At 37.1% G+C, this 23808-nt stretch overlaps 2 protein-coding genes across 6 annotated transcripts in view; both read left to right on the top strand.

Moving 5' to 3' along the window:
* The window catches only part of LOC132160252 (uncharacterized), an 849275-nt gene that overhangs the window by 507039 nt on the left and 318428 nt on the right, over positions 1-23808 (top strand). The gene's annotated exons all lie outside the window — the stretch shown is intronic.
* LOC132160262 (uncharacterized) lies at positions 11537-19462 on the top strand. 4 transcript variants are annotated; one of them, XM_059570003.1, is made up of 11 exons: positions 11544-11589; positions 11701-11762; positions 14475-14510; positions 14855-14994; positions 15072-15338; positions 16213-16531; positions 17194-17404; positions 17534-17602; positions 17705-17791; positions 17896-18009; positions 18723-19462. In XM_059570003.1, the coding sequence occupies exons 1-11, from the start codon at positions 11568-11570 to the stop codon at positions 19139-19141; spliced, it is 1746 nt and encodes a 581-aa protein (XP_059425986.1). In that variant the 5' UTR covers positions 11544-11567; the 3' UTR covers positions 19142-19462. The 4 variants fall into 4 exon arrangements, with proteins under 4 accessions (XP_059425988.1, XP_059425986.1, XP_059425987.1 ...); XM_059570004.1 differs by having other exon boundaries at positions 11547-11589; positions 17705-17770; XM_059570005.1 differs by lacking the exon at positions 14475-14510 and having other exon boundaries at positions 11537-11589.

The raw sequence follows: 23808 nt of genomic DNA, 5'->3' as shown, positions 1-23808 counted from the left end.
TCTCTCCGACTCAATACTGCATTCTTTTACTGTCTATGGTTTTAGCGTACGGGGCTGTCACGTGATTAAGGAACGAGTCAAAAACCCGATAGACCCGAACTATGAACTAATCAATTCTCTCTCCGACTCAATACTGCATTCTTTTACTGTCTATGGTTTTAGCGTACGGGGCTGTCACGTGATTAAGGAACGAGTCAAAAACCCGATAGACCCGAACTATGAACTAATCAATTCTCTCTCCGACTCAATACTGCATTCTTTTACTGTCTATGGTTTTAGCGTACGGGGCTGTCACGTGATTAAGGAACGACTCGACCCGACCCGAAGACTCATGAGATGAACTAATCAATTCTCTTTCCGGCTCATATTGCATTGGTTTTAGCGTATGTGGCTGTCACGTGATTAAGGAACGAGTCAAAAACCCGAAAGACTCGAGCTATGAACTAATCAATTCTCTTTCCGGCTCATATTGCATTGGTTGTAGCGTATGTGGCTGTCACGTGATTAAGGAACGAGTAAAAAACCCGATAGACCCGAACTATGAACTTTTTTTTTTTTTATTGAACAATGTCATGTACAAACAACATGGCAGCAAAAATATATAATTACATAGTAACAGTAGAATCAGGTGCATAATTGCATTACCAAAAATGAATAAATAGACAAATAAAATAATAAGTAAAAAAAAAAAAAAAAAAAGGCTAGGGTTTACTTTTCAAGTCATATTCTTCTATTATAGCAAAAAGTTTTTTTAGCATTTTTACTTTTCATCATTTTAAGGGAATTTGTATAAGAAAGAAACTCATTGTGATATACACAGAATTTAGGGTTCACTTTCAAGTATTTAGATTTGTGTATATAGAATTTAACTAGAATAAGGATGTTATTAACCAAAAAATCGTCTTTGTTGCTTTCCAAGACGAGTCCATAAATAATGTCCTTGTGAGAGAAGACTTCAAGATGAGGAATCTTTGGATATAGCCAGTCATGAATATCAAGCCATAAAGCCTCTACAAACATACAATGAAAAAATAAATGATCTGTAGTTTCAATATTATCACAAAAAACACAATTACTAGTTTCAAAACCAAATCTTCGCTGTACAAATTCACTGGATGGATATACACCATTTATAATTTTAAAATGGACTTCCTTAGCTTTGGGAGATAAAGGAAATTTTAAGTAAGTTGTTCGTAACCTGTGAATATTTTTTTTTGAGAAGAACTGTGAAATCAAGTTTCTATAGGGTACTATGGGAAATAAGATGTTATCAAACATATTTCTAATAGTTTTGTTTGGAAGTTTAATTTTTTTTAAATCTACACCTTCAACTAAAAGTAATGGGAGACAACAAATGGGAGGATTCGTTGTTGAAAGGTATGCTTGAACCAAACACATGAAAGCATTGGGGATAGCTTTAATCATAGAGCTAAACGCATTCTGACTACAGGTTATATCATATTTGAGACAGAAGTTATCATGTGATAAAAAATAACCTCTACTATCGATTAAATGAACCACCGACCATATTCCTTTCTCCATCCACTCCTTTTTATACAGTGATTTGTTTCTTATTGTGATAGATCTATTATTCCACATTGGGGTTTTGTGAGGTGTAAAATTATGGTTGTATAAGAGCTTCCAGTACAACAAGACTTGTTGGTGAAACTTGGATAGTTTGATAGGGAGACGCTGGGGAATGAAATCACATCCAAGTAAAAATTCGATCCCTCCAATTTTCTTAAATATTTCTCTGGGGATGTGAAACCAAAGGTTATAATTATTAAGGAAGGATTTCAACCAGTTAATTTTAAGAGTTCCATTTATGAAATCAAAATCAATGGCTTGTAGACCTCCATCTTTGAATTCTTTAGTCAACTCTGCTCTTTTAATGTAATGAGCTTTCTTTCTCCAGATATAATCAAAATTAATCTGATTAATTTTTTTAATCACTTTATTTGTTATCGATAATGAGTATGCAGGGTAGATACATCTAGATAAACTATCCATTTTGGTTAAAAAAATTCTTCCCAATAAACTAATATCTCTCAATAACCATAAATTAAGTTTGGATTGACAATTTTCAACTACTTTCCACAGATTCAGATTTTCACATTCCATTATATCTTGAGAAAGATATATTCCTAAATATTTCACTATAGATTTAATAGGGATGTTATAGGCCTCGGTTAACTGGCATTGATGAACTGGCATCAACTCACACTTTTGCAAATTTAATTCTAAGCCAGAAGCTTTAGAAAAGATTTGGATATTTTGCAGGATTTTGGGGACTTCCGAAAGCTGCTTCATAAAGATAGTAGTGTCATCAGCTAACTGGCTTATGAGAACTGGATGCCCAAACACCTCTAATGGAGCTATATTTGAATGCTTAAGAAAGATAGAAAGCAGCTCTGTGGTTATTATAAAGAGAAATGGGGATAAGGGGCAACCCTGTTTAACTCCACGTTTGATAGAGAATCGGGGTGAAGTACCTCCTGATAAAAAAATTGAACTATTTGAATTTTCATAAAGGGATTCAATTATGTTTCTAAATTTCTCTCCAAAACCAAATAATCTTAAACTATTCAAAATAAATGGGTGTTCAATTGAATCAAATGCCTTAAAGAAATCAAGAAATAAAATAAAACCATCATCATCAATAAGATGTCTATAATCTAAAATATCCAGAACTAACCGAATATTGTTATGGATAGATCTTCCTTTCATAAAACCTGATTGAGAGTCGCTTATAATTTTATGTAGGATTTTTTTCAGTCTGCTAGCGTAGACAGTGGTTACAATTTTGTAATCGGTGTTTAATAGAGTAATGGGCCTAAAATTATTTAACAATTTGGAGTCCTTATCAGGTTTAGGGATTAAAGTTATTACACCTTGTTTCATTGTAAGGGGGAATGTCATATTATCTATAGCTTCTTTTAACATGAGAGAAAAAGGATCTTTCAATAAACCCCAAAAGTGTTTATAGAAATTGGCTGTGAAACCATCGCTGCCTGGAGATTTATTTACAGACAAACTGTCTACAGCTTTATCCAGCTCATCAGAGGTAATATCAGCATCACATAGCAGTGCATACTCATCATCTATCCGGGGAATCAGATCTTTAATATGGTTGAAAAAAGATTCGGCATTATCTGAGGAAAAGGTTGAGGAATATAATTTATAGAAAGAGACAGCTTCCTTAGCAATCAAAGATCGGTCTGTGACTACATTACCATTAATTAATAATGCTTTAATAGCAAGTCTCTCCTGCCTTCTTTTTTCTAGACGACAGAAATAAGCGGTACTTTTCTCCCCTTCCTCAATCCACTTTGCCCTAGATCTTATGAAGGCTCCTTCAGCTTTTTGAAGATAGATATCATCCAGTTTAGATAGTAGACATTGTAATATCTGTTTATCAGTATCGGTAAGTGATGTTCTGTTATAATATTCGTTTATTTCCTTAATGACGGTCATTTCTGTAAATTTGTTATTTCTATTAAGGGATTTTCCAAAATGAATAGAAAATTCATTTTAAATTTAAGGAATTCCCACTTAGCAACATAGGACATTATTGAATCATCGTTCATAACCTTAGAAATTATGTTTTTAATACCATCCTGAAATGATTGGCATTTTAATAGATAAGAATTAAATTTCCAATACCCCTTATTATTGCCTCTAACGCCAGAAGGATTGATAAGCAATTTAATAACAGAGTGATCTGTGAGAGGTGCTGCTGACATACAACAATCAGAAACAATATTTATGATAGAGGAGGAGATTAACCAGAAATCTATTCTTGACTTTGCTGTATTATTTGGTTTAAACCAAGAATATTGTTCAACATTCGGATGTTTGATACGCCAGGGATCTAATAAGTTGTGTTTGCGACAGAAATCAGACAGAGTAGGGTTATAAGAACTATATTGACATTTGGGAGGATATCTATCAAGCCATTCATCATATACCATGTTAAAGTCACCCCCCATAATAATGTTAGCAGTTGGATAGAAAACTTTAAGGCCATCTATGACGTCTGACACATCTGAAATTAATTGTCTGTTTTGAACTAGATTATTATATCCATAAACATTTATTAGAATGATATACTGGTCATCAATGGTCAAAACACAAAGTAACCAGTGACCGTTATTGCTACCCTTAGATGTCACTACTTTACCAAGTGAATTGCAGAACAAAATAGCTAATCCAGCAGATTTAGTTGAACCATGGTCAAAAAGAATTTTGTCTCCCCATTGGTTTACCCAAAATTTCTCATCCTCAGGTTTTGAATGAGTTTCTTGTAATAAAATAAAGTTAATAAAATAAAGAGAAGACGAGTGGCGCCGATACAGGATGGCTGCCTCCGTGACGTGCTCTGCAGTTGTTTTTGTGTTTTTGTTAGTTTGTCCTGTCTTTAGTTATATTCCTGCAATCAGTTTCACCAGGGACGAATTGCTGGATATTGGGCAACACACATCTCCCGATATTTCACCGGTTTTCGACTATTCTGATGTTTTGCTGGACATTCTTGTCGGCGGAGCGGCTGCCCTGATCACACGCTTCAAGAGGACGCGCAGACGGGGAAAAAGAGCTGGCGCGCTCGTGAGACTCAGAAAACGCGGATTTCGAATGCCGTTGCCTAGCATCCATCTGGCAAATCTCCGCTCTCTACCCAACAAAACGGACGAACTGCTTCTGCTCTCTCGGACAAATAAAGATTTCTCTCACTCTGCTGCTCTGTGTTTCACGGAAACTTGGCTGAATGACACCATACCGGACAGCGCGCTCCATCTGCCGGACTTTCAGCTGTTTAGAGCGGATCGCGACGCAGAATCAACGGGGAAATCGCGCGGCGGCGGGACATGCTTTTACATCAATGAACGGTGGTGTACAGATGTAACTGTGTTAAAGAAGACGTGCTGCTCAAATCTCGAAACGCTCTTCATTAACTGCAAGCCGTTCTATTCGCCGTGGAGTTTCACTCGCTCATTCTGGTTAGTGTTTACATCCCTCCTCAAGCGCACGTGAGCTCAGCTTTACAGAAACTCGCTGAGCAGATCACAGAGACAGAACAACAACACCCAGACTCTGTTTTAATCATTCTTGGGGACTTTAATAAAGCCAATCTCTCCCGTGAACTGCCAAAATACAGACAGCATGTTACTTGTCCCACAAGAGACAGTAATATATTGGATCACTGTTACACAACAATAAAGGATGCATTTCACTCTGTTCCATGAGCAGCTTTGGGACGTTCTGATCACCTTCTGGTTCATCTTATACCGACCTACAGGCAGAAACTAAAATCAGCTAAACCTGTATTAAGGACTGTAAAAAGATGGACTAATGAAGCAGAGCAGGATTTACAATCTTGTTTTGACCTCACTGATTGGAGTGTTTTTGAAGCTGCTGCCACCGATCTGGATGAACTCACAGAGACCGTAACATCATATATCAGTTTCTGTGAGGATATGTGTATTCCTACCAAGACTCAACTAAATTACAACAATGACAAACCGTGGTTCACTGCAAAACTCAGACAGCTCCGTCAGGCCAAAGAAGATGCTTACAGGAAGGGGGACAATGTCTTGTATAAACAGGCTAAATACACACTGGAAAAGGAGATCAAAGTGGCAAAGAGGAATTATTCTGAAAAAATAAGGACTCAGTTCACTTTGAACGACTCCGCATCAGTGTGGAAAAGCCTAAAGAAGATCACCAATTACAAGACACCACCCCCCAGCACTGTGGAGAATCAACGACTGGCAGACGATCTGAACGAGTTTTACTGCAGGTTTGAAAGAACACCCATCACCTGACCTGAACACCTCTCCAAACAACCGTTCACACCATTCACAACTCCTGCAACCAACCCTGAATGCCTCTCCAAACAACTGTTCACACCACTCACAACTCCTGCAACCCATCCTGAACACCTCTCCAATCAAGCGCTCTCACCATTCACACCTCCTGCATCCCCCCTCTCCCCCACACCTGCAATACAGATCAGCGAGGATGCGGTGCGCCAGGTCTTCCGGAAGCAGAAAAGGAAAAAAGCACCAGGCCCAGATTGCGTAACACCAGCCTGTCTGAAATCCTGTGCTGACCAGCTGGCCCCCATCTTCACAAAGATCTTCAACAGATCGCTGGAACTGTGCGAAGTCCCTTCATGCTTCAAACACTCCACCATCATCCCTATCCCAAAGAAATCCAAAATTACAGGACTAAATGACTACAGGCCTGTGGCTCTAAGGTCTGTAGTCATGAAGTCATTTGAAAAACTGGTGCTGGCCCACCTGAAAGATATCACTGGACCCTTGCTAGATCCTCTTCAGTTTGCCTACAGAGCAAACAGGTCTGTGGACGATGCAGTAAACATCGGACTGCATTATGTTCTGCAACACCTAGACAGACCGGGGACCTATGTGAGGATCCTGTTTGTGGACTTCAGCTCTGCCTTCAACACGATCATCCCAAACCTCCTCTTGCCCAAACTAACTCAGCTCTCCGTGCCCACCTCCGTCTGTCAGTGGATCAACAGCTTCCTCACAGACAGGCAGCAGCTAGTGAGGCTGGGAAAATACACATCCAGCACCCGTACAATCAGCACCGGAGCTCCCCAGGGCTGTGTTCTCTCCCCACTGCTCTTCTCCCTGTACACTAACGATTGCACATCTAAGGACCCCTCTGTCAAGCTCCTGAAGTTTGCAGATGACACCACACTCATCGGCCTCATTCAGGACGGTGACGAGTCTGCTTACAGACAGGAGGTTAAAGAGCTGGCTGTCTGGTGCACTCTCAACAACCTGGAGCTTAACACGCTCAAAACAGTGGAGATGACTGTGGACTTCAGGAGAAACCCCCCTGCACTCCCCCCACTCACCATCATGAACAGCACTGTGACTGCAGTGGAGTCATTCAGGTTCCTGGGCACCACTATCTCTCAGGACCTGAAGTGGGACATTCACATTGACTCCATTGTGAAAAAGGCCCAGCAGAGGTTGTACTTCCTTCGCCAGCTGAGGAAGTTTAACCTGCCACAGGATCTGCTGAAACAGTTCTACTCCACCATCATCGAATCCATCCTCTGCACTTCAGTAACTGTCTGGTTCAGCTCAGCTTCTAAATCTGACCTCAGCAGACTACAGAGGGTAGTCCGGACTGCTGAGCGAATTATCGGTACAACCCTCCCATCTATTCAAGAACTGTACTTATCCAGAGTGAGCAAAAGGGCTGTTAAAATCACTCTGGACCCCTCACATCCAGCACACTCCCTCTTTGAACTGTTGCCATCTGGTCGATGCTACAGAGCACTGAGCGCCAGAACGACCAGACACAGGAACAGTTTCTTCCCTCAGGCAATCCATCTTATGAACAGCTGATAATAACTGTGGGACACACTACACTATTTATATTTATATACACTACACTTTTTATCCAACACACATACTTAGCGTACACTTAAATCTTTTGCACATAATATACATGTACATACATGGAACACACTACACTACTTATATTTATATTTATATACACATACACTTATTTATCCAACACACATGTCAGGCGTGGCTTGTCAGCGATCTACGGCTCTGTCTTTTAGAGGTGGGACTTTCAAGTCACAAGCAAGTCTTCAAGTCATATTCAAGTCCTCAAAGGGTTAAAGCTAAAGAGATAATTAAGTGACTAATTAAATGATGATTGTGCATTAGTGATGAACATCTGCTGTTAACAATCAACATCACTGAAGTAAAGAGAAACACAAGAACTACAACTGAATTTAGCCACAGCCTTCAACTGAAAAAAAAAAAAAAAAAACCCTATGCCACCATAATTGTGGTCAAGGTTTGCTTTAAGTAGTGTCTTGACCCTTTTACTAATTCAAACCAATTTGATTCAAAACAATTGCAATATTGTTTTCGCAACAAACATGTATGCATTGCTGAGTCGAACCTTGCAGTAACAGATGATTTTCTGCTTTTTCTGCTTATAACTCATGATGACTGAACATCATGAAATTGTGTTGATCTTTGGATAGTAGACTGACACTCAGCTATTACTTAACTGAAGTAAAAAAAAATCACAATGCTTCAATGTTGAAAGACACAAAAGGAGACAATCAGTTCAGGTTTTTAGACAACCACACTTATCACACGATCCTCAACAGTGGTGACAATTTTTCATACTGCAGTGCATGACGGGAGTTTTTACTAAGGTTTTACCCAGCATGCAACATTTTGTTGATTGTCACCACTGTTGAGAGTCATATGCTGGTTCTTGATCTCTGTGTGTGTCTACAAAGTATAGTTTTTCAAATTTTGTATGCTCTTAGTAGATTTAAACTTCACTTAATTTTTTTTTCCATAGTGTACCTTTACTGGGTTGATTATGCCAAACTTAATTAGAGCTAATGTTAATTTGATTGTAATCTGACCACCTATCACATACAGAATAATTTCTTCTCTCTGCTTTATAGCACCTCATGCAATGCTACATAAAGAGATCTAACACGACAGTCAAGGGTCAAGAGCCCCACTAAAGTAAACGCTGATCTCCATTATGGTTGCATCACTTTAACCAATAAAACATCAACATCTGATCCTCTGTAATTCTCAAGAACAGCAGGTGTTCATCATTAATGCACAATCATCACTTAATCACTTAATTATCTCATTAACTTTAACCCTTTGAGGACTTGGGATATGACTTGAAGACTTGCTTGTGACTTGAAAGTCCCAACTCTGGTAAAAGCTGAATGTCAGTCAACAATCCAAAGAAGACTATCTCACGATGTCCTAGTCAACATGAGTTATAAGCAGAAAAAGCATAAGATCATCTGTTACTACAAAGGTTTGATTCAGCAATGCATATATGTTTGTTGCGAAAACAATATTGAAATTGTTTTGAATCAAATTGCTTTGAATTAGTAAAAGGGTCAAGACACTACCTAAAGCAAACCCTGACCACAATTATGGTGGCATAGTGTTTTTTTCTTTTTTCAGTTGAAGGCTGTGGCTAAATTCAGTTGTAGTTCTTGTGTTTCTCTTTACTTCAGTGATGTTGATTGTTAACAGCAGATGTTCATCACTAATGCATAATCATCATTTAATTAGTCATTTAATTATCTCATTAACTTTAACCCTTTGAGGACTTGGATATGACTTGAAGACTTGCTTGTGACTTGAAAGTCCCACCTCTGCTGTCTATTAAATGCCACTCCAATTATGTGATGGCGATTTTAGCGGTGATCACGGAAGCAGCTTTACTGATTAGATTAGATACGCACGATCGTATCGTTCATATATCGCCCAGCCCTACCTGCCATACATTGTCAATTTGTATATTGTCAATCCTTACCCACCTATTTGTATTTTTTTGTATTTTTATTCCTTATTGTGTTTTTTGTTCTGTCGCTGTTATGTTGCACTGCGGAGCTCTGTCACGAAAACAAATTCCTCGTATGTGTGAACATACCTGGCAATAAAGCTCATTCTGATTCTGATTTGCTTTTTCACCCTTACAAAACAAAAATACAGACTTTCTCTTAATGTTATCCCTTAATCCCCTAGCGTTAAGTGAAATACCTGAAAAACAAATATTCATAATACACAAATAAACAAACAACTGTAAATAGATGCAGTCCTAGTCCAACAGACTATATAAAATGAAGCCAGGAAAGGCAACAAATGAAAACCCTGAAAACGGGCGCAGTCCCTTAAATTCCTTTTCAATAACTGTGTAACTGTTATCCATTCAGATTTTTGTCCACAAAAAACAGACGGAAGACCATTTGTATATTTAACGCAACAGGCCCTCGTCAGTACACTCTGGTATACCTCATGTCATGATCTCAAGTGATTCTCTGTCCGTTAATCTATCCAGCACCACCTCTGTAGTACGCACGTTTGCCGGCTGCTCTCGCTTGCTGTATCTTTGGCCACAACGCCGCCCGCAGATCTCTATCAGCCTTACAGAAATCTTCCAGGAAGCCGATTCCAAGATCTTTACATATGGTGAGGTCTTTGGTCATCCGCCACAACGCATCTCGGTGTATTCTTTGAGTGAATTGAATAATAACGTGCCTTGTTTTATTTTCTTCACGTCTTCCCACGCGGTGGACTGTATCAACGATGTAGTTGATGTTCGGGGACCATGACGGGGAGATTTTCACCAGCAAGTCGGTAACCACCATGCGTATATCTTCTCCTTCCTTTTCTTTTATTCCACGAATTCTGAGATTCCAGCGGCGCTTGTACCGTTCTAGTTCTAAGATCCGTTCCCTTAGCTCTTCATTACCTTTCTTTAACACCGAAACTTCTCGACCAGTAGTTTGCAACTGGGATTTACAGTCTTTAATTTCTGCTGCATTAAACTCAACCGTCTTCACAATACTAGCTAGCATTGCAGCATTTTGCTGAAGTTGAGAGCCAAATGAGTCAACTTTATCGGTTAGATGCTTAATAGCATCCAAGATAGCATTCATGCTCTCTTTACCTTCTGACCCAGTGTCTTTCTTCTTAGCTGCTGGAGGATTCTTCATCGGTGAAAAGGGGTCTTTCCTTTTAGTCTTTTCAGTGGAGTCTTCCATTCTTACAGCATATTCATGGTCCATTGCCTCGCTGCAGCGGGTTAGAGTAGAACTCTTTTTCGACGTCATGGTGCACTTATTTTCAAATACTAACAGTATTGAAAGTTAGAGGACATAAAGTTAAATAAAATGGCAAAATAATAACGAATGGATTACAGAACGCAAATAAATACTGGGACTATCTCACAGAGCTCAGAACACGAGATGCACCTGGTCCGCCATCTTGCCCGGAACTCCCGAACTATGAACTAATCAATTCTCTTTCCGGCTCAGACTGCATTGGGTAAGCGTATGGGGCTGTCACGTGATTAAGGAACGAGTCAAAAACCCGATAGACCCGAACTATGAACTAATCAATTCTCTTTCCGGCTCAAGACTGCCTTGACTGACAGGTGAATCACTACTACTAGAACAGAACCTATAGAATAATGCGCATGCGCGACTGAACGAATCACTCCCCGAGACGACTCGTTCTTCCCGAGTCGTAAAGATTCGTTCAAAATGAACGAATCGGTCAAGAACGACACATCACTAATGGACAAAATGTGCTCTCGCGCGTTGACATCACACTGATGTCAAAGGAAGAGGCAATAATAATAATTTCCATTATAATTAGACACGTTTTATTCATATCAGATACACATTGTGTAAGTAACTTTAAAGTTTACTCTATTATTCTCCCAGTTCAACAGCCACTTACTTTTATGTATTTCGGGAGAAGTGGATGAATTCACGTGTTGTAAATCCAACAGATCCGATTCTCTGAACTGTGGCTGCACTGCAGCACAAACTAAGATGGCGGCGCCCGTCGCGCATACGCGTGATTTTTTTTTCCCAAACCAGTTGAGCGCAAACCACGCCCCCCTATGCGAAAACCCCACCCGCGGCCATGACTCACGTCTCTAGGTCGATTTCATTGGTCAACTCTTTTACGTCACCTGAGAAGAAGAAGTGTGGACGTCAATCAAAGTCGTTGATGGATCCGTCGCTGACTAACGGTAAACAGTTATTTTCCATAACATTTTATTATTAGAAGTATTTGTAGGTCTCAGTGTGAGTTTTTACATGTATTATTAAAGTTTTCATTTGAACTTTATCTTATTCATTAGGTTCGCTCTCAGGAGAGTGCGCATGTTTTGGCTGTGGTGAAGACCAAGCCGTACATCTGAAGGTAAAAATATGATCTCAGTAAAAAATAAAAATAAATAAACCCAGTTACATATTTATATATTTTACTCAATGACATGATATTCAACTCATTTATTAAACGCTCACTACTGGCACCTACTGGCATTTTAATTTCGTTGAAAAGTATAATTTCCACCATAATTTCTTGTTTTTTATATATAAAAAAATATTTAAAATAATCACATGATATTATTTAATACAGTTGTATTTTTCAGTGTAAATTATTACATTTTATAGGTATAGATAATCGCATTATTATAAATTGTATTCATGGATCAAATGTAAGAATTTGAAATAAAAGTATTAATGAGATTAATGGGAAAATGCCCTATATAAAGGAAAGAAAATAAAATAAATACCCCTGGATAAACTTTAAAGGTCTCAGCTGATAGAAAACTGATAAAAATATTGCTTAAGAATAAATCATACTTGCAAACACATACACGCATGTTTGTTTTTGTGAAAAGTGGGGACATCCCATAGGTGTAATGGTTTTTATACTGTACAAACTGTATATTCTATGGCCCTACACCAACCCTACACCTAACCCTAACCCTCACAAGTAACTGTGCATTTTTACTTTCTCAAAAAAACTCATTCTGTATGGTTTATAAGTGTTTTGAAAAATGGGGACATGGGTTATGTCCTCATAAGTCACCCTCTCCTTGTAATACCTGTGTCATACCCATGTCATTATACAGAGTTGTGACCTGATATGTCACAAAAACAAGAGCACACACACACACACACAAAAATTTGTGATAAAAATTAATTATTATTTTTTATTTTATTTATTTACTTATTCATTTTTACTGTTGTTTCTTATGCTCATCAAGGTTGCATTCATTTGATCAAAAAATACAGGGAAAGAAATTCTATTGTTAAATATTATTATGGTGTAAAATAATTTTTTCTACGTTTTCTAAATCTAATTTATTCTTGTGATCAAAGCTGAATTTTCAGCATTATTACTCCAGTCTTCAGTGTCATTTCCTCAAAAAGATTATTCTAATATGCTGATTTATTATCAATGTTGGAAACTGTTGTGCTACTTAATATTTTTTTGGAACCTGTGATACTTTTTTCAGGATTCTTTGATGAATAAAAAGTTAAAAAGAAGAGCATTTATTCAAAATAGTAATCTTTTCTAACAATATACTCTGCAGTTCTAAAGTTTGGGCTCAGTAATTTTTTTTTGAAAGAAATAAAAAATGTTATTCAGCAAGTTGTTTATTCAGTGTTAAATTAATACCAAGTGATAGCAAATATTAACATTTTATAAAAGATTTATATTTTGAATAAATGCACTTCTTTTAAACTTTTTATTCAACAAAGAATCCTGAAAAAAAAGTATCAAAGGTTCCAAATAAAATATTAAGTAGCACAACAGTTTCCAACATTGATAATAAATCATCATATAAGAATAATTTCTGAAGGAACATGTGACACTGAAGACTGGAGTAATGATGGTGAAAATACAGCTGCACGTCACAGAAATAAATGACAGTTTAATATATATTTAAGAAGGAAACTTTGTTTTATATTGTCATAATATTTTGCAAGATTATTGTTTTTTTTCTGTATTTTTTATCATCAAATGCAGCCTTGACTTATTTAAAAACATAAGTCTTACTGATACCAAAGTTTTGCATGGCCGTGTATACACACACACTACTGTGCAAAAGTTTTTGGACACTAGTATTTTAATTTAATTTTATTTGTTAAATAAACTTGGTTTACTGTTATGTGTCTAAACGTTGGGCCGTCTCAGTTATAATACTAATGGGTAAATTTTCTGTTTGGTGACTTCTTTTTACTTTTACAGAACTGGTTGCCTCCTGGGTATAAATATCACTTGTGCACCTATCGTTTGTGCACTACAGAAGGCGACTCACACCTGGACCACACAAGTTTTGAGGCATCACTAAGAATTGCATTGACAGAAATTTGTGAAGTAAAGGAATGGGTGGGAAAGCTTAGTGAATCATCACGAGTGAGTTGGAGAGTGGCAGTGACAAAACCAAATAAGGGACAACGTGTACTTTATAAGGTAATATCAAATAATTTAATTCATCTTTACACTATATAAGTGTAAGACCATTAGTTACACTGAAAATGACTTTACAGTAAATTTTGTTAACATACAGAATTGTACTGTGCAAAAGGCACATTAGATTCTTCCCCCAAATTTCAAGACCATTATTTATATATGTTTTATCTATATTTCACTTTATTCTGCCAGTAAGTAATATCAGTTAACACTGACTTTTACCATTAATTGAAATAGTCCAGTGAGATTTGTATCCCTGTGATGGACTTGCTATCTGTAGACTCCAGTATTTGTATAACCTTAGGACAAGTGAGATGGATGGATGGATGGATTTTTGTATGCACAGGGGATCTGAAATCATATGGTTCACACATAGATCAAATCTCACCATCATCTAGTCCATCTGGGATTGCATAAAGAGGTGAAAAAATGGAGAGACACTAAAACCTGTGGCAAAATCTCCAATACACTTGGAGAAATATACCTGAAAATCTAAATAATAAAATCTAAAACATTAATAAAAAATGTGTTCATGACATTATTTAATAAAAATACATAATTTATGACATTATTTCTGAAAGCATCATCAATTTACAGCAATTTTCACAAATGCGTATACATTTTTCAATTTTTTTAGCTTTGCAGGTTGATTTATCCAAAGGTCTTGGAGATATTTGCACAGTATGTAGCCTGTCTTTTTTTGTTTCTTCATGGAATCCCTGTTGGACTGTTGAAACTTAGATCAGATTTCTGTGTAGTCCATACTTTTTGCTGTTGGACTTGTTGCAATTTTCTCCCTGGAAGAAGAGATCTTATATGTCAATGAGATGTTTTCCTGGACAACTAAAGGAGTAATAATAATAATAATAATAATTACAATTAATGGCAAAATGTAAGTTTGGACATAATTTTCTATTGCCAGAGTAATGTAAAATATATAAATAACTAAATAAAAAAATTAACATGTCTAAGATTTGTGCATACTTCTATACATATTTAAACGTTCATATTATGTCTATCTTTAGGCTCATTACAGGTGCCAGCACAATGTTTATGTCCGATCAGACACGGCTAATCAAAGGCGGCTATCAAAAAATACATGCTGTGAGGCAAAAATGGTTTGCACTCTGGTGAAGACTACAGACAAAAGGGGAGGAACTAGTAGGTGGGTTAGAAATGTCAAGATTGGATAAAATAAGTGCTTTTGCTTGCTTCTTTGTGTGATTTGTTTTTATTTTTCAGGAGCATTGATCCCCATATACCTACTTACCCAACTTCGGTGCGTTTGTACAATGTACACAATCATAACATCTTTGTTGCGGAGGCACTGAGGCACAAGGATGTAGGGGTCAAGGCAATTGAAACCCTGACACAGTTGTTTGAGGTTGTGCACAGTCCAACGACAGCTCTGGCTGTACTTAAAAGTGACCTGTTGGCTGAGCATGGCAACAAATATGTATACGTCTCAGCCAACCGTGCCATTTGCCCAGACCTTCAGTTTTGCTACAGGTATGTGAAATTTCACTTGGTGCAAATCAGTTGCTTTGACGAACTTATTTAGTCAAGACAATTTTAATTTGCAGACTGTATCAGAAGTTGAAAAAGCAGGAGTTTGGAGAGCAAAGTGGGGAGGGAATGCTAGCGGCTTTGGAAAGGCAGGTAGAATCCTACAATGCAGCCTGTAATGACACCTGCGCCAAGCTTAAAATATCTTCAGCAGGAACACCACTTGTAGCCATTTGTTCCCCATTGATGAAACAAACACACAGTCTCTCAAATAGTGGAGAAATGTGTTTTATGGATTCATCTGGTAACATGGACCGGGAGAACTGCAGGGTGTTTCTCCTCCTCACACACACCTGTGCAGGTGGTCTTCCTCTTGGGATAGTGATAACACAGTCAGAAGATGAGAAGACAATTAGTGAGGGATTAGAGCTGCTGAAGTCCTTGCTGAAAAATTATGCCTTTGGAGGGCGAGGTGAGGCAGGCCCTCGTGTGTTTTTGACAGATGACTCAAAGGCTGAGAAGGGAGCTATAGCACAGGTCTTTCCTGAAGCCACACAACTGCTCTGCATATTTCATCTTCTCCAAGCTGTGTGGAGGTGGTTGTGGAACAAAGAACACGAAGTTGAGATGAAGGACAGGCAGACAATGTTCAGCATAGTAAAAGACATGCTTTATGCCAGGGAGATGAGTACAGTTGAATTACTCTACCAGCAAGCCCTTGACAACCCTTTGACCACCAGGTAGAGAAAATAGTAGACCGTTAGAGGTAGCTTAAATATTTTAGTAGTACTTCTGATGCATTTACCCTCCCGAGGCCTATTCTGAGGGTTTTATTGTATTGTATTTATTCTTTACAATTTCTGTTTACCCATTACAGATACAGGAAGTTCCTGACCTATCTACAGAATCTTTACAGTCGACGTGAGAGTTGGGCTCTCAGTTATAGGAGGGACTTGCCAACACGTGGCAACCAAACCAATAACTATGTGGAGGCTGCAATGCGTGTCTTGAAAGACAAAATACTTCATAGGACAAAAGCATTCAACCTGCCTCAATTATTCAACCTTTTCATTACCCGACTAGAGATGTACTATGAAGCACGTGTGACAGACGTTGCTCTTGGCCATTGGGAGGCATTCCACCGGTCAAGATTTCTTGCTACACAAAGTAATATCAAAGCATCTGATATTTCTCAGGTAAAATGTAATTTTTAATTATGGATCATTAAAAAAAACTTGTTGGTTAATTTTTCAAACGGTTGTTTCTCTAAATGTGTTTTTAAGCCTTTTAAGTCTTGTGTTTTCATACTGTCATCATCAACTGTCAAAGTTAAACTCCAATAAGAATGCAGGTACAGAGGACACATAAAAATGATCTGATGTAAAAAGTAAACATTTGTCCTTTTGTTTTACACAAATTTAATAAAGTGATAGAGACCTAAATAAATCCTGCAGTACTTTTTATTGGTATATTTAAAATAATCTTAACATCGACAAAGCTTTAGTACCATTCAATTTGTATACACATTCACAAATACGTGCAGCAAAATAAAAATATTTAAAATAAAATAAACAATGTAACCCAGTGTTGTAGTAGGTTATAACATCTGTGAAGTAATATGTAATTTGTTGTGCTGTCTCTCTCTTAACTGCTGGAATGGTAAGTTGAGCAACCAGATCACTGTGCATCTCGATTCTCACAAAGATGTGTTCTGTGTCCTATTGTCCTTCAGATGTTAATTCTTTAAAGCAATAGTCTGGCAAGACCAGCCTACGCGAGAATGCAGGTCCGTTCTGTGCATTTTTATAATTGAGAAACATCCAATATGTCTGTATTTTTGTCTTTATGTCACTGTTAGGTTGGAGAAAAGAAATTTCAGGTGAGATCATCCACATCAGGGCACACATATACAGTGGACATGGAGTTGGAGCTCTGCACTTGTCCAGTTGGCCATAGTGGGGCACCATACAAACACCAGGCAGCAGTAGTGCAAAATTACAACATCACCTCCATCAACTTTCTTCCCACAACAGCTGAAATGAGGGCTGAGCTGCTGAAAATAACAAAAGGTAATTATTTCTTAGTACCATAGGTTGTCACACACACTGACTGATGCTGTTTTTAAAAACTTTCTTCTTTAGATATTTTAACTATTAAATTATTATATTAATTATATGTCTTGTTCATCATCTTCACAGCCTCAGTTTCTCTTGACTTTCTAAACCCTTTACGGCAAAATATGCCAACGCCTAGCACATTAGCTCCAGGTAAGGAAGTTCAAGTGGGACAAAGAAACTTCATCAAACATGCTTAATTCTTAACAAAACAACTAGTACAGCAGTGCAACATTAGTATACATTTTTTTTTAGACATGCCTCCGAAGCAAGAAACCTGCACTTCTGATCATCAGTATCATCTCAGTGCTGAAGATGATGGTCAGTATAAAGGGAGGGATGGTGCTGTTTTTTTATGTATTTTCTTTTCTTTCTTATGGTGGCATATTGAACAGAAACAATCTTGTAACATTTCAATTTGTCTATCTGTATCTTTTGAATTGTAGAGTCACGTCAGCTGGACCTGTCTTCGACCAGCTCTACACAACTGCAACAGATATCACCTATGCAAGGGGACCCATACTCCAACCATCCCTGTGTTCAGGGTAACTCAGAGGGAGGTGAGTCAATTAAGCTTAAAGTTACATTAACAATTCTGTATAGATGCTTATTTGGGCCCTAACTTTTTCTTTGTTTTTTTACCAACCGTTTGGGGCATTTTGGGGTCCTTAAATGGATAGTTCACCTTAAAATGGTTATTGGTTGGTAATCAAACAGTTGCTGTAGTATAGTTGCATTGTAATTTTTCCATGCTATGTATATTTGGAACAACCTTATGCTGAGTAAATTATGTCAGATGTTTGATTTTTTTAACTTTGCACACGTTGGCATGGTCTGCCGTTTGGTATTCTTGCTTTAACCTTTTTGGTCTTAAGTGTGAGCTTTTTATTATTTTGAGGGGATCTACTACTAAACAATATTCTGTATTCAATTATACACCATTTATTTCTGTAAAAAAAAAGAAAATTATTAAAAAACATTTTATGCTATTTTTTTTAATTTTTTTTTTATTAATCCAGTAAGTTAAAAGTAGGTAAATTAAAACAAAGGTATTTAAAATCCAATGAATGGAGGCAGATTCATAGAAAGAGATACATGTAATCAAGTGCAATACTGTAGTATAACCACTAGATGACTGTATAGGCATATATTTAAACAGGACTGTGTGATTCCTGTTGTTGAGAACAGTGTTTTCAAACAGAATTACTTTTATTAGGCATTTGTGGGTGTTTGTTGTTTTATAATAGTTTTTTATTGTTGTCTCTTTAAACAGCATCTTTACCTCAGTCTCCTGTGAAACGGATGCTGAGACTGCTCAGTGAAATGGCTGAAAACCCAGACTACAGTAATGCCATGTCTAAAATGGCCAAGCAGCTTGAAAAGATGCAGCACAACCAGACCCAACTGATCTCTGCATTTTACTGCTTTGGTAAAGGGATGTCTGTATCAAAACGTGCAGCAGTATTAAGACGAGCTGCTAGACGACCAGGTCCTATTATTGGCTGTCAGCCAACAGCAGTGGCCAGAAGAACAGCTAAGACTGGTTCTAGGCAGCGTTTGACAGCTGGACGCCCCAGAAAATGCAGTTCTGGTTCAGAGCATGACTACAGCAGATATACAGGGAAAAGGGCTGTCAGGGTTCGCCACAAATTGTCAGAATCTGTGGCAATGAATTACTCACATCAAGCATAAAAATATTTGGGTGAGTGTGTGTGTGTGTGTGTGTGTGTGTGTGTGTGTGTGTGTGAGTGTGTTTAAAAATGGTTATTTAGTAGATTAGTTAATGCAAACATAGTATTATTTATGAAATTTAGATCCAGACTGCAGGTTATGTAGCCATTTTTTAAATCATTTTTGGAAACTTGTTAAAAATATTAACTGCACAGAACATTTTTTCAAAAGTTTTTATAGCAATTGTGAATTGCATGTAATGTTTTTGTGTACCAGGACATTTTTGTATTTTATCTATGTAATTGATAAATAAAGCATTCTATGGCAAGTCAGCAAGTTGATTATTACTAATCATCACGCAAAAAGGCAAACAAAGACATGCTTTTAAATTGTTATTGGGTTACATTGATGCCACTTTAAGTCAAAAATGCACCTAAAGTTTTGCATTCTGGGCTTGGAATGCAGGTAAGGAGGTCATATTGTTTGCTATACTAAATTATATATACCGGTATATATATCAGTATTAAGCTACTCTGTGAACCTGTTTTATAGCAGCCTACATTATGTAACTTTATTCACTATTTTTTTTAATTTTGTACACCCTTTTATTTTTGTTTTGGATATTATATCCATTTATCTATGATTATATTAAAATTTGTTCGTTTGTTTCAACGCAGTGTAGCAATAAGCACTGTGATAGAGTTGACCAATGAAATCGACCTAGAGACGTGAGTCATGGCTGCGGGGTGGGGTTTTTTGGCGTAGGGGGCGTGGTTTGTGCTCAACTGGTTTGGGAAAAAAAATCACGCCGCGCGCATACAGCTTCTTCTTCTTTTGATGTTTTATGGCGATCGGCAAACCAGTTTTTGGTGCATATTCCGCCAGCTACTGGGATGGAGTGTGAGGCGATGATTTCAAGGAAACGATAATTTAAAAAAAAAAACTATATTTTATTATATACATTTAGTCTTTTCAAATAATTAACACGAGCTTTATAACCTTTATGACAACTGTTTAACATGTTATGTAATGTCACAGAATTAATTGACCACAGCTTATGTCACCTACAGTCACACTCACGCCACGCAGACAGTGTGCCACCGGCCTCACGCAGTCAGTTTCGTAACGCTCGGTTATATTCTCGCACGGGCCAGCACCACAAATCTCCACAAGCGCATCTGGCAGTGTGGATGAGACTCAAATATTGTTGGGTACCAGTGTTGGGACGGTTACTTTGGAAATGTAATAGGTTACAGACAGTGTTGGGGAGTAACTAGTTACATGTAACGGCGTTACGTAATTTAATTACAAAATTATTGTAACTGTAATTAGTTACAGTTACTACGAAAAAATGAGTAATTAAATTACAGTTACTTATGAAATTTTTAACGATTACAAAGGGGATTACATTTGAATATTTACACACATCCACATACAGATTTAACTGATTTCTTTCCCAAATTGCGCTGACTATTCTGAGACATACCGCCCTAATAATTTCCGGGATTAATAATTTCCGGGATGCGGAAATACAGTCTGGTTCGTAGAATCCAGTCATAAAAACGGAATGCCTAACGCGGACGGAATATGCCACATTTTGGATGACTAAATCAAAAGTAGGCCAGTACACTTGAATCAAAACATGACATCGACTAGTGTCTGTGAATATAAAGCCCCAAAAATGCAATATATGACTTGCACATTCTGCGTGTCTGTGGAAATCAGGCGCGGACTGGACACCGGGAGAACCGGGACAATTCCCGGTGGCCTGGCAGCCGATTTGACCCCACTATTTAATATCATTGTTGTATAATTGCCTGCCGAATGTACTAAAGCGATCATTTGCAAATCCGCAATTTGATAATTAAATCTCTAATAAATCATGAATTGTTAGTCATGACTCGCGCGCTCTCCGCGCCTCCGCCAAACGGTTTGGATCAGACTCAGAGTAATCAATGCGAGAGAGAGAGAGAGAGAGAGAGAGAGAGAGAGAGAGAGAGAGAGAGAGAGAGAGAGAGAGAGAGAGAGAGAGAGAGAGAGAGAGAGAGAGAGAGAGAGAGAGAGAGAGAGAGAGAGAGAGAGAGAGAGATAGAGAGAGATATGGACTGCTGGAGCAGAGAAGCAGAACTCCTGTTCAGGGTTTCAGGTCAGTTTCATCTGTAAAGATGCTTTTTTGTCTTTGTTTTTTTATTTATTTAATCAAGCAGCAGCACGTTGCTCATCAGTCATCACTCAAAATACTATATAAGGGACATCATTATTATCAGTTGTAATGTTACAGTAGTAATTTAGCTGAAAAAAATTCAGATTTTTTTATAGGTTTAGGGGGAGCTACGACAGACAACATCACAACCCTTACGAAAATTAACATTTTAATATTTAACTATAAATCCAGAGAAAATGGTTACTATTGTTTAACTGTGATAACCAAAAATGTAAAATTATTTTACAAATGTATTTATTTAAAAATAAATACAAATCCATTTGCATTTTTCTATAAAGATATTGTAGTATTGTAGAGTATTGTATTGTAAAGTATAGTTTTGTTCAATCTTGAGGATTAAAGTCATGAGAGAGATGGATAACAGGGCAAAATAAAGAGACTGAAGAGAAAAATGTAAGTGAAGGTGCAGTTCAGGAGAGAACTTTTAATTTTTTTGCATGTCCCCAAATTAAAGATTTAAACCTTTTTTTATGTCAGGTCCATACAAAAAAATAGTTTTGTCCATGAATTTGTTTGTATGAGTTTCAATTTTCCAGTCTGAATTTTTTTCCCAGTCCGCCCCTCCTGTAAATTAATGGCAAAGACATGGTTTCATTTACTACACATAGGCCTACATCAACTTAAATACAGTTATCTAATAAGAGTGTGACGTATTCTGTGTAATAAACTCCTGAAACATTGGTGTTTTTTTAAACTGCTGTCTCTGTATATGATGATAGTTTTCTCAAAATAAGTAAAATGCACATTAAGTGACACAAAGCAGTTCTAGAAATTATGTTTATGTGCTCGTGTACTCCTATATTGAGGCAGCAGAGGTTGAAAACACTGCGAGCTTCAGTAGGCCTATGTGTAGTAAATGAAACCATGTCTTTGCCATTAATTTACAGGAGGGGCGGACTGGGAAAAAAATTCAGACTGGAAAATTCAAACTCATACAAACAAATTCATGGACAAAACTATTTTTTGTATGGACCTGACATAAAAAAAGGTTTAAATCTTTAATTTGGGGACATGCAAAATAATTAAAAGTTATCTCCTGAACTGCACCTTCACTTCCATTTTTCTCTTCAGTCTCTTTATTTTGCCCTGTTATCCATATCTCTCATGACTTTAATACTCAAGATTGAACAAAACTGTACTTTACAATACAATACTCTACAATACTACAATATCTTTATAGAAAAATCCTAATACTGTACACGAGTCATGTTTTTCCCTTAAAAAAATTAACCATGCTTTTATTAGTCTATATAAAAGTAAAATAACCTTGTTTTTTTTTTGTTTTTTTTTTGCAAATGGATTTGTATTTATTTTTAAATAAATACATTTGTAAAATAATTTTACATTTTTGGTTATCACAGTTAAACAATAGTAACCATTTTCTCTGGATTTATAGTTAAATATTAAAACGTTAATTTTCGTAAGGGTTGTGATGTTGTCTGTCGTAGCTCCCCCTAAACCTATAAAAAAATTACTAAATTACTATAGTAATACTGTAACATTACAACAGATAATAATGATGTCCCTTATATAGTATTTTGAGTGATGACTGATGAGCAACGTGCTGCTTGATTAAATAAATAAAAAAACAAAGACAAAAAAGCATCTTTACAGATGAAACTGACCTGAAACCCTGAACAGGAGTTCTGCTTCTCTGCTCCAGCAGTCCACTCTATTCTCTCTCTCTCTCTCTCTCTCTCTCGCATTGATTACTCTGAGTCTGACCGTTTGGCGGAGGCGCGGCAAGCAATTATACAACAATGATATTAAATAGTGGGGTCAAATCGGCTGCCAGGCCACCGGGAATTGTCCCGGTTCTCCCGGTGTCCAATCCGTGCCTGATTTCCACAGACACGCAGAATGTGCAAGTCATATATTGCATTTTTGGGGCTTAATATTCACAGACACTAGTCCATGTCATGTTTTGATTCAAGTGTACTGGCCTACTTTTGATTTAGTCATCCAAAATGTGGCATATTCCGTCTGCGTTAGGCATTCCGTTTTTATGACTGGATTCTACGAACCAGACTGTGTTTCCGCATCCCGGAAATTATTAGGGCGGTATGTCTCAGAATAGTCAGTGCAATTTGGGAAAGAAATCAGTTAAATCTGTATGTGGATGTGTGTAAATATTCAAATGTAATCCCCTTTGTAATCGTAAAAAATTTCATAAGTAACTGTAATTTAATTACTCATTTTTTCGTAGTAACTGTAACTAATTACAGTTAGGCTACAATAATTTTGTAATTAAATTACGAAACGCCGTTACATGTAACTAGTTACTCCCCAACACTGTTGGGTACATAAAATAAAATAATTTTCTAGTTGTGTTAGTTGAAATAATAAACACCCAGGGAGCTATAAAATCGGATTTTGTGTAATTATTCACCGAATGAAATTGTGGCATAATAATAATATTTATAATAATAATAATAATAATAATGGTTGCGTGTCAATTGATATA

This window comes from Carassius carassius, chromosome 16 (genome assembly GCF_963082965.1).
Source record: "Carassius carassius chromosome 16, fCarCar2.1, whole genome shotgun sequence".
Taxonomy (NCBI): Eukaryota; Metazoa; Chordata; class Actinopteri; order Cypriniformes; family Cyprinidae; genus Carassius; species Carassius carassius.
The sequence above is the reverse complement of the archived record's forward strand: the minus strand, read 5'-3'. Positions and strand labels throughout refer to the sequence as shown.

Coding starts and splice junctions, on each gene's coding strand:
- LOC132160262 (XM_059570003.1), top strand. CDS start 11,568: ATGGATCCGTCGCTGACTAACG. Junction 11,590..11,700: donor GGATCCGTCGCTGACTAACG/GTAAACAGTTAT, acceptor CTTATTCATTAG/GTTCGCTCTCAGGAGAGTGC. Junction 17,603..17,704: donor GCCTAGCACATTAGCTCCAG/GTAAGGAAGTTC, acceptor ATTTTTTTTTAG/ACATGCCTCCGAAGCAAGAA.